The following is a 16,278-nucleotide window of genomic DNA, read 5'->3' on the forward strand; positions in this document are numbered from 1 at the left end:
ACATTTGAAAGATCATTTTCACAAGTGGAAAACATCACAATGTTAACGCAGCATGACTTACCGTTGTATGGGTATTTGAAAGGGGCCCATTTTTCCTGCCTACAAATATGGATACGATTGGCTCTCTAAGCATCTTATTTTTTAGGAAACAATTTAGAGTCTTAGAGTCTAACAAGTCTTAGAAGGAGCAAGTTCTGGAGACCTAGAAAGTCATTTACATCTCTGGATGGTTTGCAAACCGGAGAGCTTGTTTGTAGAACTCCCTTAAATGTAACTTTTTTTCTTTTTTTGAGAGAGAGAGTGAGAGCATGCGGAGGGGAGGGGCAGAGGGAGAGGGAGAGAGAGAATCTTGAACAGGTTCCATGCTCAGCACAGAGCCCGACGTGGGGCTCAATCCTACATCTCTGGGATCACGACCTGAACCAAAATCAAGAGCTGGATGCTCAACCGACCTAGCCACCCAGGAACCCCTAAGTGTAACTTTTAGTGGATATAACCTACAGTTCCTAGTTCAACAGAAAACATACATTTTGTTATTATCAACTCAGGAAAAATTATTCCTCTTCATATGCCTTTTTTATTTCCTACACAGTGGCCAGAAGGTTCCCCTTGTTTCTAAAGTAGTACTCCTGTCAGCACAAACCATAAGATTAAACCTTTGCTGCCACCTAAAGACAGATTCTGTAACATCCTGTCACATCTCCCGCTATGTTCACACCGTTCACTACCTTCTTCCAGCAATTTTCACTTAGCCAGGGCCAGAGGACTGCTGAGATGGATAAGAGTCGTGGCTTATTATATAGTCTCACGTGAACCCGTCCCGCCCAAGACACCAAATAAATTTATATCTGAGGATTTTCCAACTAGGAATAATGGGCCGGTCAGATTTCCTTCTCTTTGTTCTTTCGTCTGCTCACTCTAAAGGACTGTTACAGAAAAGGAAGACCAGAGAGTGGGCCAAGGTGGGGGGGGGGGGGGGGATATCTACCTGGAATAAATAAATGGCTTGTGGGCACCACAAAGCTTCCTCACCTATGGGTCCAGTGCAGCCTCTTCCGAGAACCAGAGTGTCTGTTCTCATAAGACTGACTGACAGGTCCAACCGAATGGCCTGGAGAACTCAGATCCTGGAGAGTGAACGTCCTTCCAGGCTCGAGGGTGTCGATGATCCTGCTGATGGTTCCAAAACTGCAGATGATGGGGGAGAATTTCTACTGTTTTCATCAGCTGTTTGAAAAAATTCTCAAAGCCCTATTTGACCTTATTTGGGGCTTTCTCGTTTGCATAGGGATTTGTTCCTTTCCTTGTGAGTGCCACAGCTGGGACCACTGTGTATGGAGCATTTGACCCCCTCTTGGCGGTCGCTGACATTTGCAAAAAGTACAAGATCTGGATGCATGTGGATGTGAGTATCCCATAGGAACTGCCACTAAAATGCCCTTGCATGTTTATTCATTTGGGGCTCGTGAAATGAAGTCTGTCTTTTCTCTCTTTTTTTTTTTTTCTTTGGGAGCTTCTTTTTAGAATAGGGATATTTAAGATTTTAAGATTGCAGAGACAAAGCAGCACACAACTCACATAGCACACAATGTTGACTAGAGGAAGTTGGAGGCTGATGATGTGTTAATGTTCCCAACATGATAATATTCTCATTTCTATGACCAGTATCCAAGCTGAGCACTTAGCTCTCGGTTCATTGGCCCATAACATCCATGGAGGAATGCAGCCTACATACGTACATACACAGTCACACACATGCAGATTGTACTTCCCTGTGAGAATGATCAAAAAAGCATAAAGGAGTTACGTTTCCATGGGAAACCCAAAGGATAAAATCTCAAACTCAGTCAGGTATTTGTATATTTGGAGAGGAAAGCAGACTTGACAGCTTGCTAGGAGATATGGGACACCAATTTCCAATTTCTTAGCTGGGTCACTTAAGAAGATATTTCATATTTGAAATGTTTTGACTCCAGGCCTGGGCACACTAAAATGAAGATGTGCCCACCAAAGCATTTTCAAATGAAAAAACGTCAAGTTTTCCATGGACAAAATGAAAAGATTTAAACTTCAACCATTGTAAATCAAAGTCTGGCTCAAAGATCAGCTGTTACCTGCAAAATGTTTGTTACTAATCCATTATTACTAACTAAGGATGAGCCAGGTAAATTTCCACTATCCCAGTGTCATCCTGCATGGCGGGTATCAGTCTTCTTTTCCTTCCCTGATTCACAGTGTGAGTTGTTTCTTAGGCTACCAATGACCCCATCCGTTTTAGAAACGAAGACACTAAGAAAAGGTTGAACAATTCCAGTAGCATTATGATCTGGGTCTCAGAACTGGAGAGCCTGTTAAACCTTGCTAGCTGATTCAGGAAGAGGATTAACCTGACAACATTAAAAATAACAATGTCTGTGTGTCCTAAACCAGCAGATGCTGCTGTCTCCCCTCCGGGATTTCTACTTAAAATAGAGAGATTTCTTAACCAATCGTATTTGCTTTCTTTGAAACCTATCAAGTTTAGCACTTACTCGTATTATCTTAAATGTTTATACTTTTATAATTAGATTAGAGAAATTCTTAAAATAGTACCCATTTGGAAAATTGGGTAATTTTTCAACCTGAAATTATAACAAACTAAATAATAAGTAAATAAAGCAGTTATACCCTAACAGGTGGGTTTTTTTTTTCCTTAAAATTATCCCAGGATTATTTTTACCCACAAAGAATGTCAACATTTTCCAATGAATCTCCATCTTGACATTTTTTTAAAAGAGATCACTACATCAGTACACTAATTCAAATCTTCAAACTTGAGTACAAATTTTTAAAAAACATGTTCCTATCGCTCAGGGAATTGACTGGTACACATTCTTCCTGCTTGTTTCTTTCTTTTTTGGGTAGAGAAATTATCTTATCCAGAAGTACACATTAGTAAAATAGGATCATGAAGCTGCTTATTTCCTCTGGAATTATCCAGACTCATCAAAGGAGTTTTCCTTACAACTCAGAGGCAGCCTAATGGGTACCTAGCTCATCCTCTGTAATGCCAACTGGGGAGACAATAGGGTTTCTCATTTTGAGATCATGAGTTTCATTAACACTATGAGTGGTGGTGATAAGTTGGGGAAAGGATCTTTTGTCTTATGCAGACAGAAAAAATGTGCCCCCCAATTTGTCTCCTTCCACTTGTATAAATGTAGTGTGGAACCTAAAACCTTAGAACAGCCCCCAATTTAAGCTTTGCAAGTCTAGTACCAGAATAAGGTGGCCAACCCCCTAAATTGCCTGGGGTTGAAGAGATCACTTTCACCCCACAAGACTTTCACTGTTCTGAAAGACACCAAACTTTAGAAGTCTAGGCAATGAAAACCCACTACCTTTTTCCTTGTATGATCTTCCTGTTGCAGGCAGCTTGGGGTGGGGGATTACTGATGTCCCGGAAACACAAGTGGAAACTGAGCGGCGTAGAGAGGTATGCCCATTTTTCTTGTTAACTACGTAAAGCATGAAAGCTAAATATAAAAGCACATTACACACAATTTCTAAGAACTCTTAGAATACAGGTGAGCCCATTTTGTGCAGTGTTTGTGTGCCTTGTCTGTGTGGTCATTGACACATGTGTATTATGTGTAAACAACAAAAAGAAATCAAATTCCCATATCAAGTGGCCCAAGCAGAATGTTTCTCCAATAGAGATTCCTAACTGCAGTCCGTGGTTGGCCACAGGACTCAGGAATGACCTTCCTAGAATCTCTGAACCAACTACCAAAGTTGTTTAAAACCTCTTAGCAGGTCATAGTTTTCCAGGGAGAGGATCTGTAGATTTCATGCTCCATAAAAGGATAATATTGACCGCCTTAAGGAAACCAATAAGTAAATTTGCACCCTTATAGTTTATTAGTGTTGCAAGCATGGGTCTGGGGTTTGATACAGCCCACTGAAAGCAAGACATACTTGTGATAACATCATCTCATGCTTATAATTCCATGATAATTTTTTTTTACATAGTTCTGATTGATGCAGCAGAGTACCTTTTCTTTTTTCCCCAAAGACTAAGCAGTAGATGGTTGAGAAAAGCAAAGGAGGTTATATTTGATTAGCATAAAACATATGCAAGTCTGAAGAGAAAGGAAAAAAAAATTATAGAATGCAAAATCAGCCCCAGGCTTTGCTGACCTTTCCTTTGCAAAGGAAGCTCAACGTTCCCAGTTCTCCCATTACACCATGGCAGGTCAACAGCAATGGTTAGCTCTGACACTCAGGCAGCTGAGAGAGCCTGAGTTCATCCGAGGCCAAGTGCCCCCCATGCCCTGCCAGGTAGCCAGATGCTGCCCAGGAAGAGCTTCCCACTGGCTGTGCCCCTAGACGTCTTGGCACAACTTCTGTTCTGGGACGAGGAGAGAGGCCAGTGGAGTGTGGGAGCATCTGTCAGCACTGGTCGTGCAGGCAGCCAGACCAGAATGAATGCGTGAGGCATGTTCTGCAATACCCAGGCCCATTCACACACAGAGAGGCTGTGAATGTAGAAAGAGGGGTGGGGGTTACCAAGGCAGAGTCAGGGGCACACTGCCTGATTCATGGAAGACTCGAGATAGACCAGCTGAGGCTCAGGTCAGCGGGATAGCTGTCCCTGAGTCTGCTGGCTGGGGTCAGTGCCCAACTGTAGAACTGCTTATGCTCACTGATCGCTGGTACCCATTTAGGTGTGGGAGGCTGAACGCAGGCATAGCCCCCTCCCAGAGTGAGCCGGTCTTGGCCTCTGCCTCTAGTCCTCAGGTGCTTCTCCCATGCCCAATTTCTTTTTTCCCCGTGAAGATCTGAATGAAACCAGACGCATAAGGAGGAGGCAATGCACTAAGCAGGGAGAGACAATGCAAAAAAAAAAAAAAAGAAAAAAAGAAAAGAAAAGAACAGCTTGGAAGGTGCCTGCTCAGATGATCAGAACAAGAACAAAATTCTCGTGCTTTTGAAAGAGGTGGCCTGTACACAGTACTTCTCTCTTCTTTGAGTTTCTTTCTCTCTAGCACAAAAAGTAAGCATCTATTATTGTACCTTTAATACACCTGGGACTCCAAGTGCTGAGAGTCACGGAGCGTCCTCCGCCAGTGATGACTTAAAAGCTCACTAAATTACTTACCCTGAACCTGGGAAAAATAAACACCCACACACTTTTGTACTAAAGACTATTATTTGAGAGCAAAGCTTAGAACATTCACTGTGGAACATAGAGTCTGTTCCAATGGCCATAGTTCTTGAAACGGTATTATAACTAAATCTACTAAGTGGGATAGCGAAATATGAAGTCCCAAAAAATGAGGGACTGCCACCTGTCTACCTGAGAGCATCCATCTTGCTGACTTATTAGCAAAAGGCACACTATCTTTGGCAAATAAGGTTGTAGGGCCAGTGGAAAGCCCTGGGCATAATGTGTATGGGCCTAAGTTGAAGAAAGAAATTTGCCACACTTGGGATATACATTTTCTCAAAGATTCACTCTAAAGTGGAGGAAATCCATGGACAATTCTTGTCCCCAGATCAAGAGGTTCCCCAGTGGTCACAGGGTCCCCTATGACATCCTTATAACAAAATGGCACGTGTAACCAGAGCCTGCCTGGCTTCCCTTGGAGTGCCTACCAAATTCTCAGAAAGCAACCTTCTTCCTCGCTAACACTGTCAAATTTTCTAGAGATGTCATAGCTGAGAGGACTTGCCAAAAGCCCTAATACTCCAAAGTATGCTTCTGTGTGATGTAAACTGACTCCTTTAATCCCTCCCCACAGCAGGTTGCTGCTTACCTGTGATAACCCTTTGTGGTGTCCCACTCTCCAGGTTTCCCAGCCCAGCTGGAGGTCCTGGCACGCCTTCTACCATATTACCAATTATTGCCCTCACCCTGCCCCGAGAGCTATTTAGAAACTCAATTCAGTAGCTACTAAACCTCTGCCATATGCAAGGCACAGCGAGAGGACAAAGACCAACGTGGTGTGAAGCCTGTTTTCAAAGGGTTTAGAATCTAGTAGGGAAGAGTGACAGTCAATAATGGATTAAAATTCAAGGCAGAGGAAGTAAAGGCTCAAGAGACAGACAAGCGAGCTGCTTGGCAAGCACAGAGAAAGGAATGATTCCTACTCAACAGGGTTATTAAAGGAAGGCTTCACACAGGGGTGGGCATTGGCGCTTCATGAGATGGAAGTGGAAGAAGGGCATTCAAGGTGAAGAGCTAGCTAGGACATGGAGGTTGGGAAGAGTCCTTGGAGAAAGTCCAGATAAGTTTGGTTGGAGCCTTAGACGGACTCATGGAAGTGACTAGTAAGCTCGTGGAGTGTCCACAAGTCCTGCCCAGGAAGTCTTGGTGGAGAACTTGCCTCCTGGGCCATGTCAGGATCAACAGAAATCCCCGAGCTGAGAATCACTGCTGTAGGAGCCACTATTTCACATGGAGAGCCTTGGATTTCAAAGGTTGGGGGCACAAAAATGAAAGCCCCTACTGTGGCTTTCAAAAATGAAACCCATGGAGGGGTTTGAGGAGACGAGGCGGATTACCTCACCTGCCGTTTGGAAAGACAGCTCTGGATTCGGGAGGAGATGGAAACCATTGAGCTTTTGGGAATGTCCAGGTGAGAAGTGGTAGCGGAGGTGAGAGAAGCTAAGGGTGCAAACTGGGGCAGTAGCAGCAGGGAGGGAAATGGGATGAACCCAAGAGTGTCGCTTCCACCAAAAAGGACAAACTATTCACAGAGACTTGCTCATCTATGGGACCAAGTGTGATTTTTTTCTTTAAGTTTTTGGTTCTTATTTCTTTAAACTTTCTTTTTCCTTCCTGCTTTCTTTCTTTCTTTCTTCTTTCTTTCTTTCTTTCTTTCTTTCTTTTTTTCTTTCTTTCGAGAGCAAGTAGGAGAGGGGCAAAGAAAGAGGGAGAGACAGAACCCTAAGCAGGCCCTGTGCCATCGGCACAGAACCAGATGCAGGGCTTGAACTCACAAACTGTGAGATCGTGACCTAACCTGAGATTAAGAGTCAGATACTTAACCGACTGAGCCACCCAGGCACCCCAGGACCAAGTGTAATTTAAAGAACAAGGACTTCTGTTTACCTCCCTTGCTTCTGAAACATTGTATGTGTGTGTGTGTGTGTGTGTGTGTGTATACATATATATATGTAATTAGAGTGTGATATATATATATATATATATATATCACACTCTAATTACACGAAGAGCATTGTACATTACAGAATGCTTAAACACTATCTGTACGTAATACTTTCTTTTGCCTTACTTTCCAATACTTTAAGAAATTCTAGAGCCTTTCCACCTTGGCAGATTTTACAGTCTTGCATAATATGTCAAAAGGTATGGGGGACATTTCTTTTGTAGATATCTTTGACCAAGCTGACATCTTGAAACATCTTCCTTAAAAATTACACCAAAATCTAGCACCAAGGACTAAAGAATAAAACACTTTATACAGAGATTATTATTATTATTACTATTATTTAAATAAAGCTGCAAGGGGTGATGTCATGAGAGCAGGAAAAAGAAAATGATACTAAAACACTGAGGTTTGAGAGCTGGTTGTGTGGGAGGAAGACAGTGTGAGGCACTGAGGCACAGAACACACAAGAAAGGATAGATCTAGAAGGATGAGGAGGGGTAAGTTAATGAGTTCGTGTGGGGTCTTCTGAGTTTGAGGCGCAATTGAGGGCACAAGGATATGTCTTAAGACAGCCCTAAGGGATTCATTTTTTCTAACTTAAAGTAAATCACAGAAGCCACATAACTGAGTCTCACAGCAAACACTTTGAAATGAACCTGAGGCTGTTTTTCATAAATTGCCAACATTTCTCAAATAAACTAATGGCACATCACTGAATCACTGTGTGCAGCTTTTTGCCATGTTTGTGAGGCAGCCCCGCTGAGAGAGAGGCAGGACAGGAGACTCAGTGACAGGCAGTTGTGAACCTCAGCAACTTCTACTCTAAAAAGACAAGTTGGCCACTGCATAGAAACAAACACCTCCAGTCAGAGAAATGGAGAACAGCTATTGTCTTCTCCATCAGGTGTCGTTATTAACAAAGCTGAGTTTCATCAGGATTAGTCATATAGCTGTAGAATATTATAGAAGCAGTATATATATATGCTTCATGTCACCAAGCGTGGAAATGATAGAATTGAAACTGATAGCAAAAGCCAACCTTATTTAATGTTTACCATGTATCAGAAGATGAGCTGGGCCTATTCACTGATTCAGATGAGATCCCCAGGCCAGTAGGCGTTCTCCGACTGGCCGGCTGACGCCCACCATTCATCAGGTAAACGAATGAGACTGTCCCAGCTTCTCATTTCTTCCCAGTGTTCTTGCACCTTGAGAGCTGAGAGGAGGGTGAGCCCAAGTATTTTGTTCCCTCAGAGGAGGGGAAGTAATTTCCCACACTCCGGAGGCAGCTGCCATGGCTGTTCTCCTTTCCCTCCTGCTGTGAGTCTCTTCATACTGGGGTCACATTCATGATTCTCCGCCCCAAGGATCCCTCAGGCTCTCGGAAGACATGCACAGAGGCTCACCTTGCAATGGGAACTCATTCATGCAGGGAACTGCTGCTTTCCCTGGAGCTGGGGGAGGAGCTAATTGAGTAGTCCAGAGAGTGTGAGGGAGAGAAGTTGAATGAACTTGAAGAAGGCTGCAGAGATAATAACACTTGATCTGAGCCTTAGAGAATAAGTAAGATTTAACCAAGTGAAGCAAAGAGAGATGACATTCCAGAAAGAGGAAATGGTATTAAGGAGACCCAGGAGTGTGAGTATAGAGTTTTCTGAGAATGAAAATAAAATAGTCTGTTGTGATGAAAATGGGTATGGAAAAGCGAAAGAACACAAGACTGAACACGTGGCCTGGGCTCACCCTTGAGGGCATTATTATTATTATTTATTATCATTATTATCATCATCTGACCCAGAACTATGCTTTAGACTTTTCAGATAGCATAAATACCTGGCAATCGCTGATGGGAGAGCATTGTATTTCTCAAGTGTGTCAGGACAAAATAGATTGAAAACTGCTGTAGGGGCTACAGCATATCCCACCTGTGGTCCAGAAGGATGTCTGTGGGTTAGAGAGAGATGGAAATGGATGAGCTAGAAGCTGTTGTGAAAGGAAACTTGGGAGAAACGTCATGATCAATTGAAGAGGAAGAAGGAGAAGCTGAGTGAGAACAAAATTAAGCAGTGAAATGAGCCACTGTGATAGTGTCAGAAACATGAACAATGGAGGCACACAAGGACAGCCCTTCACCTGCATGGTGCTCTGCTCCTTGATGGCCAAAGGCAGGACCCTGGGCTGGATGATCCCAGTCCCTCAAAGGGGACCACAGGGAGGCTGGCTGAATTCCTGCATGGAAGCTAAGGGGGCACCGCGTGAAGATACCGACCCTCACCTATTCTCTTTGTAGACAAAGAAAAGGTTGTAGATTTAAGAGCCCACTTCTTGTTTTGTAAAGTTAGTGTCATCTGGGAGTCTGAGAAACAGTGCTAAGAACACTGAAGCTCTGTTGTCCCAGCACAGGACCTTGTAGTCTGAGTCTGCCATGGGTGCCACCCTCCTAACTTCATTTCTTTCCTTTAGGGCCAACTCTGTGACATGGAACCCACACAAGATGATGGGCGTCCCCTTACAGTGCTCTGCTCTCCTGGTTAGAGAAGAGGTATGTCTTCCCTGACTCATGGCCCAGTCCATCCATGGAGTTCAGTAGAATAAATGTGTGTAGTAACAGAATCAGAATACAGGATGATTTGACAGCCTGGAACAGCGAGCCATCTCCAAAAAGGGCAAATTGTTAACAAGGATTATTATGAGGTCCTCTTATGTCCAAGTATAGGACGGTCATAGTTTGAGTCTACAAGACAGGTATGTTTCATACATGGATAAATTGTACTTGTGAAAAAAGGCATAGAATGTTAGGTTGTACTTGGCAGGGTCAACAATGCATCAAGAGAAACTTAGCATTCAAAAAAAAGTAATGGGTCTAAAAGAAGTAGAGTCACACAAACAGAAGGTTACTGAAGGGGTTGTGGGGAGAGATGGGCTAAATGGGTAAAGGGCATTAAGGAAATCATTGTTGCACTATATGCTAACTAACTTGGATGTAAATTTAAAAAATAAATTAAATGAAATGTTAAAAAAAAAAAAAGAAGTAGAGTTCCAGGATGAGGAAGGTGGTAGTCTCCCACTGTCCTCTAGATAAACCATGCCTGAAGCCATTTGCTTAGGTCAGTGCCAAATTGCATATGGGACCCCACCAAGCTAGGGTTTGAATGGTGGGCAACAATTGGTGAACCTGTGACAGATGTGGTTGAAATAAGCAAGGATGTTTAATCTAAAAAGAAAAAGAAACTTCAAAGACTGAGAAGATGGCATCCTTCACAGTTTAAATGACTCAAGTGGAAGAGATTCGGTTTCTTCAGGGAACTGGGTCTGTAGCACTGGATGGAATGATTTGATGGCACAATCAGAATATGCCATGATTGAAGTTCTGACTTCTGGTCAATAAAAGGAAAGCTTTTCTAAAAATTAAGCTTTCTCCGAGGTAGTGAATGCTTTGCATAGGAATAAATTCACCACCGGGGGTAAGTGACTGGAGATTGGACAGACACTTATTAGTAAAGGGAGAGAAAAGATTCTTTTATTGAAAAAGAACAGAATAAAACCCCTAGGATCCCTTCCAAATCCAAGAGTTTATGATGCTCTGACAGCATGTTCCTTATTGAGATATAAGGAATAAGGTCATTTGTATAAGACCGTATTAAGTATTCTGTGATAAGAGAGTTCTGGGCTTACAAAACTTGGGATATTTTAGGGGTGCCTGGGTGACTCAGTTGGTTAAGCGTCTGACTTCGACTCAGGTCATTATCTCACTGTTTATGAGTTTGAGCCCCGCGTCAGGCTCTGTGTTGACAAGTCAGAGCCTGGAGTGTGCTTTAGATTCTGTGTCTCCCTCTCTCCCTGCCCCTCCCTTGCTCATATTCTCTCTCTCTCTCTCTCTCTCTCTCTCAAAAATAAATAAACATTAAATAAAAATTTAAATAAAAATAAAAAAGATTTTAAAAACTTGGGATATTTTATTTATTTATTTATTTTTAATTTTTTTTTTTCAACGTTTATTTATTTTTGGGACAGAGAGAGAGACAGAGCATGAACGGGGGAGGGGCAGAGAGGGAGGGAGACACAGAATCGGAAACAGGCTCCAGGCTCTGAGCCATCAGCCCAGAACCTGACGCGGGGCTCGAACTCCCGGACCGCGAGATCGTGACCTGGCTGAAGTCGGACGCTTAACCGACTGCGCCACCCAGGCGCCCCATGGGATATATTAAATTGAAGAGTTAAAAGCAAGATTTATTACTTCAGGGCATGCCAGAGCCTTTCATAGGCGGATATATATTGCAAATATCTTTAAAGAAGGAATTTATCAGGTAGAGTTTCCTAAATTTATTTGACCGTGGGAATTTCTTTTACAACTATGTTATAGCACAGCAACTATTACTATATTTAAAATTGTTTGTAACAGAGGTGACTGGGTGGCTCAGTTGGTTAAGCATTGACTCTTGATCTCAGCTCAGGTCTTGATCTCAGGGTCCTGAGTTCAAGCCCCATGTTGGGCTCCACGCTGGGTGTGGAACCTACTTAAAACAGTTTACAACATAATGGTCTATAACTTTTCAATGGCTTGGAATCAGGATATTATCAAGGCCCTTTATGTGAAAAATGTCACGTTTACTTATCCCTTTGTGCAATGAGACTGGTGCTGGCCAACCTTTAAGAGGTCATGTGTTTTGGTTTCTTTTAATGTTTATTTATTTATTTTGAGAGGGGGAGGAGGGAGGGAAGGAGACAGGGAGAGAGAGAGAGAGAGAGAGGGAGGGAGAGAATCCCAAGTATCGGCACTCCATTACTGCATTTTTATACTCCATTGCTTGTGGTAGTTACAATGGGATATTTCATTGCCAATGATAATTAATTAGCCTCAGCACCAGAAGTTTAGTATGGAACATGGGTGGCAAAGTGACCGAACTATTCCAAAGAACAGTGAATGAATCATGCTCTCTGACTAAAGCAGCATTGCTGGTCTCCTCACCAGAAACCCCACCACGTTTTAATTTGTCACGAACCACAGGAAGCCTCTGACTCTTTCATTATCTACAGTACAATTGTGTTTTCACAGAACGTTTGGCATTTTTTTCTCTTGTGACTCATGGCAAGTAAAGAAAAGACTAAAATGTGATCATCTAGTTAAAGTTAGAAGTGAGAGTTCTTTAAAAAAGAATTTATCCAAACTAACACAAAATGTAATGCAACTAAAATTGTAAGGAGACCCTGAAAGACCAGATGGTAGGCAATAAAACTGGTCTCAACCCTATAGTTTGGGCTCCTTTTGCAGTAAAATTCATTGTTATTCTTTTGAGAGTGAGGGAAATTAAATAATTGTAATAGAGTGGTAAAATGACATTGGATTTGAAAAAGCAAATTCACTTGAAGGCCAATAAAATTGAAAGTTGCCACAGGTGACTCCATTTTGTTTCATGGTCACAGAAACTCGGCATGCAAGCTCACAAAAAGGTGTACCAGTCCTAAGGGAGACCACCCCAAAGTGTGGAACAGTGGGTAGAGAGGACCAGTTTCTAGTGGTCCTTTCAAAACATATGATCTCGGGGCATCTGGGTGGCTCAGGCAGTTAAGTGTACCACTCTTGATTTAGGCTCAGGTCATGATCTCACAGTTCATGAGACTGTGCCCCGTATCAAGCTCTAAGCTGAGTGTGGAGCCTACTTGAGATTTTCTCTCTCTCCCTCTCTCTCTCTGCCCCTACCCCCGTCCCCCTCTTACTCCCATTCTCTCTTGCATGAATACAAAATATATGAATGAACATTTTTTTAAAAATACAGTACTGAAGCTCTAACCACTCTTGAGAGGGGAATATGGCATTTCAAAGATTGGTTATTTAAGACATCTCAGAATAATGATGTCTTTATTTTTTTAGATTTCAGCATATAAAAATAACAATAAGCTATCTTAAAAGCTATGACTTCCAAAGAGAATTCAAGCCATAACAGCCAGATAATAAAGTACCTGAACTAAGTGTAAATGAAACACTAGAATAATCACACTATTAGTATTTTACAAAACAAAAGTTTCTAAAGTATTTTAATTACAATAAAACCAGAACATCAGGATATTCCTCAAAGAATGAACATTATACTCTGATTATGATTGTTTTTGAATAAATGCATTCTTGTAAAAAGGAGAGTAAAAGCATATATTTCACTGTTGTTAACCTGAAGTTACATTTGACCCTGAGCCATTTATCCCACAGGGTTTACCTATCCCAACAGCTCATCCTGTCTGGATATTGGGCCCATCTAAAAAATTTGATTCTTACTGCTTTCTTTCTCCAGGAAATTCAGTGTCCCTTGCAAATTTTTTTCTTAAAGTCCCCTGAAATTACCACATTCTTATCAATAAGGTTGCTTATGTTTGTGAGTAGTTGTTTTATATATTTGGGGGCTTCCATATTCAGTACATAGACATTTATAATTGTTAGCTCTTCCTGATGGATAGACCCTGTAATTATTATATAATGCCCTTCTTCATCTCTTGTTACAGCCTTTAAAGTCTAGTTTGTCTGATATAAGTATGGCTACTCCAGCTTTCTTTTGACTTCGAGTAGCATGATAAATAGTTCTCCATCCCCTCACTCTCAATCTGAAGGTGTCCTCAGGTCTAAAATGAGTCTCTTGTAGACAGCAAATAGATGGGGCTTGTTTTTTTATCCATTCTGATACCCTATGTCTTTTGGTTGGTGCATTTAGTCCATTTACATTCAGTGTTATTGTAGAAAGATATGGGTTTAGAGTCATTGTGATGTCCGTAGGTTTCATGCTTGTAGCGATGTCTCTGGTACTTTGTCTCACAGGATCCCCCTTAGGATTTCTTGTAGGGCTGGTTTAGTGGTGACCAATTCCTTCAGTTTCTGTTTGTTTGGGAAGACCTTTATCTCTCCTTCTATTCTAAATGACAGACTTGCTGGATAAAGGATTCTCGGCTGCATCTTTTTTCTGTTGATCACATTGAAGATCTCCTGCCATTCCTTTCTGGCCTGCCAAGTTTCAGTAGAGAGATCTGTCACAAGTCTTATCAGTCTCCCTTTATATGTTACAGCATGTTTATCCCTAGCTGCTTTCAGAATTTTCTCTTTATCCTTGTATTTTGCCAGTTTCACTATGATATGTCGTGCAGAAGATCGATTCAAGTTACGTCTGAAGGGAGTTCTCTGTGCCTCTTGGATTTCAATGCCTTTTTCCTTCCCCAGATCAGGGAAGTTCTCAGCTATTATTTCTTCAAGTACACCTTCATCACCTTTCCCTCTCTCTTCCTCCTCTGGAATACCAATTATGCATAGATTATTTCTCTGTAGTGCATCACTTAGTTCTCTAATTTTCCCCTCATACTCCTGGATTTTTTCATTTCTCTTTTTCTCAGCTTCCTCTTTTTCCATAATTTTATCTTCCAGTTCACCTATTCTCTCCTCTGCCTCTTCAATCCGAGCTGTGGTCATCTCCATTTTAGTTTGCAGCTCATTAATAGCATTTTTTAGCTCCTCCTAACTGTTCCTTAGTCCCTTGATCTCTGTAGCAATAGATTCTCTGCTGTCCTCTATACTGTTTTCAAGCCCAGCCATTAATTTTATGACTATTATTCTAAATTCACTTTCTGTTATATTGTTTAAATCCTTTTTGATCAGTTCATTAGCTGTCATTATTTCCTGGAGATTGTTTTGAGGGGAATTCTTCCGTTTTGTCATTTTGGATAGTCCCTGGAGTGGTGTGGAACTGTGGGGCACTTACCCTGTGCTGCCTTGAATAACTTGCATTGGTGGGCTGGGCGTAGTCAGACCTGAATTCTGCCCCCAGCCCACCGCTGGGGCCACAGTCAGACTGGTGTGTGCTTTCTCTTCCCCTCTCCTAGGGGCGGGATTCACTGTGGGGTGGTGTGACCCATCTGGGCTACTTGCACACTGCCAGGCTTGTGGTGCTGGGGATCTGGCGAATTAGCTGGAGTGGATGGGCAAGGTGCACAGGGGCGGGAGGGGCAGGCTCAGCTCACTTCTCCTTCAGTGATCTGCTTCCGGAGGGGCCCTGCGGCACCGGAGGGAGTCAGACCCACCGCCAGAGGGATGGATCCGCAGAAGCACAGCGTTGGGTGTTTGCGCGGTGCAAGCAAGTTCCCCGGCAGGAACTGGTTCCCTTTGGGATTTTGGCTGGGGAATGGGCGAGGGAGATGGCGCTGGCGAGCGCCTTTGTTCCCCACCAAGCTGAGCTCTGTCATTCCGGGCTCAACAACTTTCCCTCCCATTGTCCTCCAGCCTTCCCATTCTCCAAGCAGAGCTGTTAACTTATAACCTCCCAGATGTTAAGTCCCGCTTGCTGTCAGAGCACACTCCTTCCCGGCCCCTCCACTTTTGCAAGGCAGACTCCGGGGGCTCTGCTTGGCTGCCAGGCTGCCCCTCTGCCCCAGCTCCCTCCCACCAGTCCGTGTAGCGAGCACCGCCTCTCCACCCTTCCTACCCTCTTCTGTGGGCCTCTCATCTGCGCTTGGCTCCAGAGATTCCGTTCTGCGAGTCTTCTGGCGGTTTTCTGGGTTATTTAGGCAGGTGTAGGTGGAATCTAAGTGATCAGCAGGACGCGGTGAGCCCAGCGTCCTCCTATGCCACCATCTTCCGCAAATTTTTTTCTTAATACTTTTCACCACAATATAAATCTGATGGAATACCTGACCAAGTCAGTAGAGTTTCCTAAATTTTCCCTTCTCTTCTAGGGGTTGATGCAGAGTTGCAACCAGATGCATGCTTCCTACCTTTTCCAGCAAGATAAACACTACGACCTGTCCTACGACACTGGAGACAAGGCCTTACAGTGTGGACGCCATGTCGATGTTTTTAAATTATGGCTAATGTGGAGGGCAAAGGTGAGCTGCATATCGACTAAAGACAGAAACTATATCTGGTGACCCTTATTATGAGATTAAAAACTGATTTCCAAATTGCAGATTACCCACAATTAAGTTTTTTTAATCCTGTTTCTAGATATCTGCCTTCTGCACGGGCAAGAACATAAGCCAAATTGCTTCTAACACTCACTCATCTAGAAAACAAATCCAGGCTGCTTTATACGGCATGACATCTGGATTTTTAAGAGGTGTTTTGTTACTGTTGTTTTGTTGTTGGCTCTCA

General features: G+C 42.8%; 1 protein-coding gene across 1 annotated transcript in view; it reads left to right on the forward strand.

Annotated features, from left to right (window-relative positions):
• GAD2 (glutamate decarboxylase 2) overlaps nt 1-16,278 on the forward strand; it is an 88,131-nt gene that overhangs the window by 52,464 nt on the left and 19,389 nt on the right. Inside the window, exons 10-13 of the mRNA XM_043564325.1 lie at nt 1,289-1,405; nt 3,411-3,475; nt 9,621-9,699; nt 15,864-16,013. Of these exons, the coding sequence (XP_043420260.1) occupies nt 1,289-1,405; nt 3,411-3,475; nt 9,621-9,699; nt 15,864-16,013 (411 nt within the window). The remainder of the gene's footprint in view (nt 1-1,288; nt 1,406-3,410; nt 3,476-9,620; nt 9,700-15,863; nt 16,014-16,278) is intronic.

Source organism: Prionailurus bengalensis, chromosome B4, assembly GCF_016509475.1.
Source record: "Prionailurus bengalensis isolate Pbe53 chromosome B4, Fcat_Pben_1.1_paternal_pri, whole genome shotgun sequence".
Taxonomy (NCBI): Eukaryota; Metazoa; Chordata; class Mammalia; order Carnivora; family Felidae; genus Prionailurus; species Prionailurus bengalensis.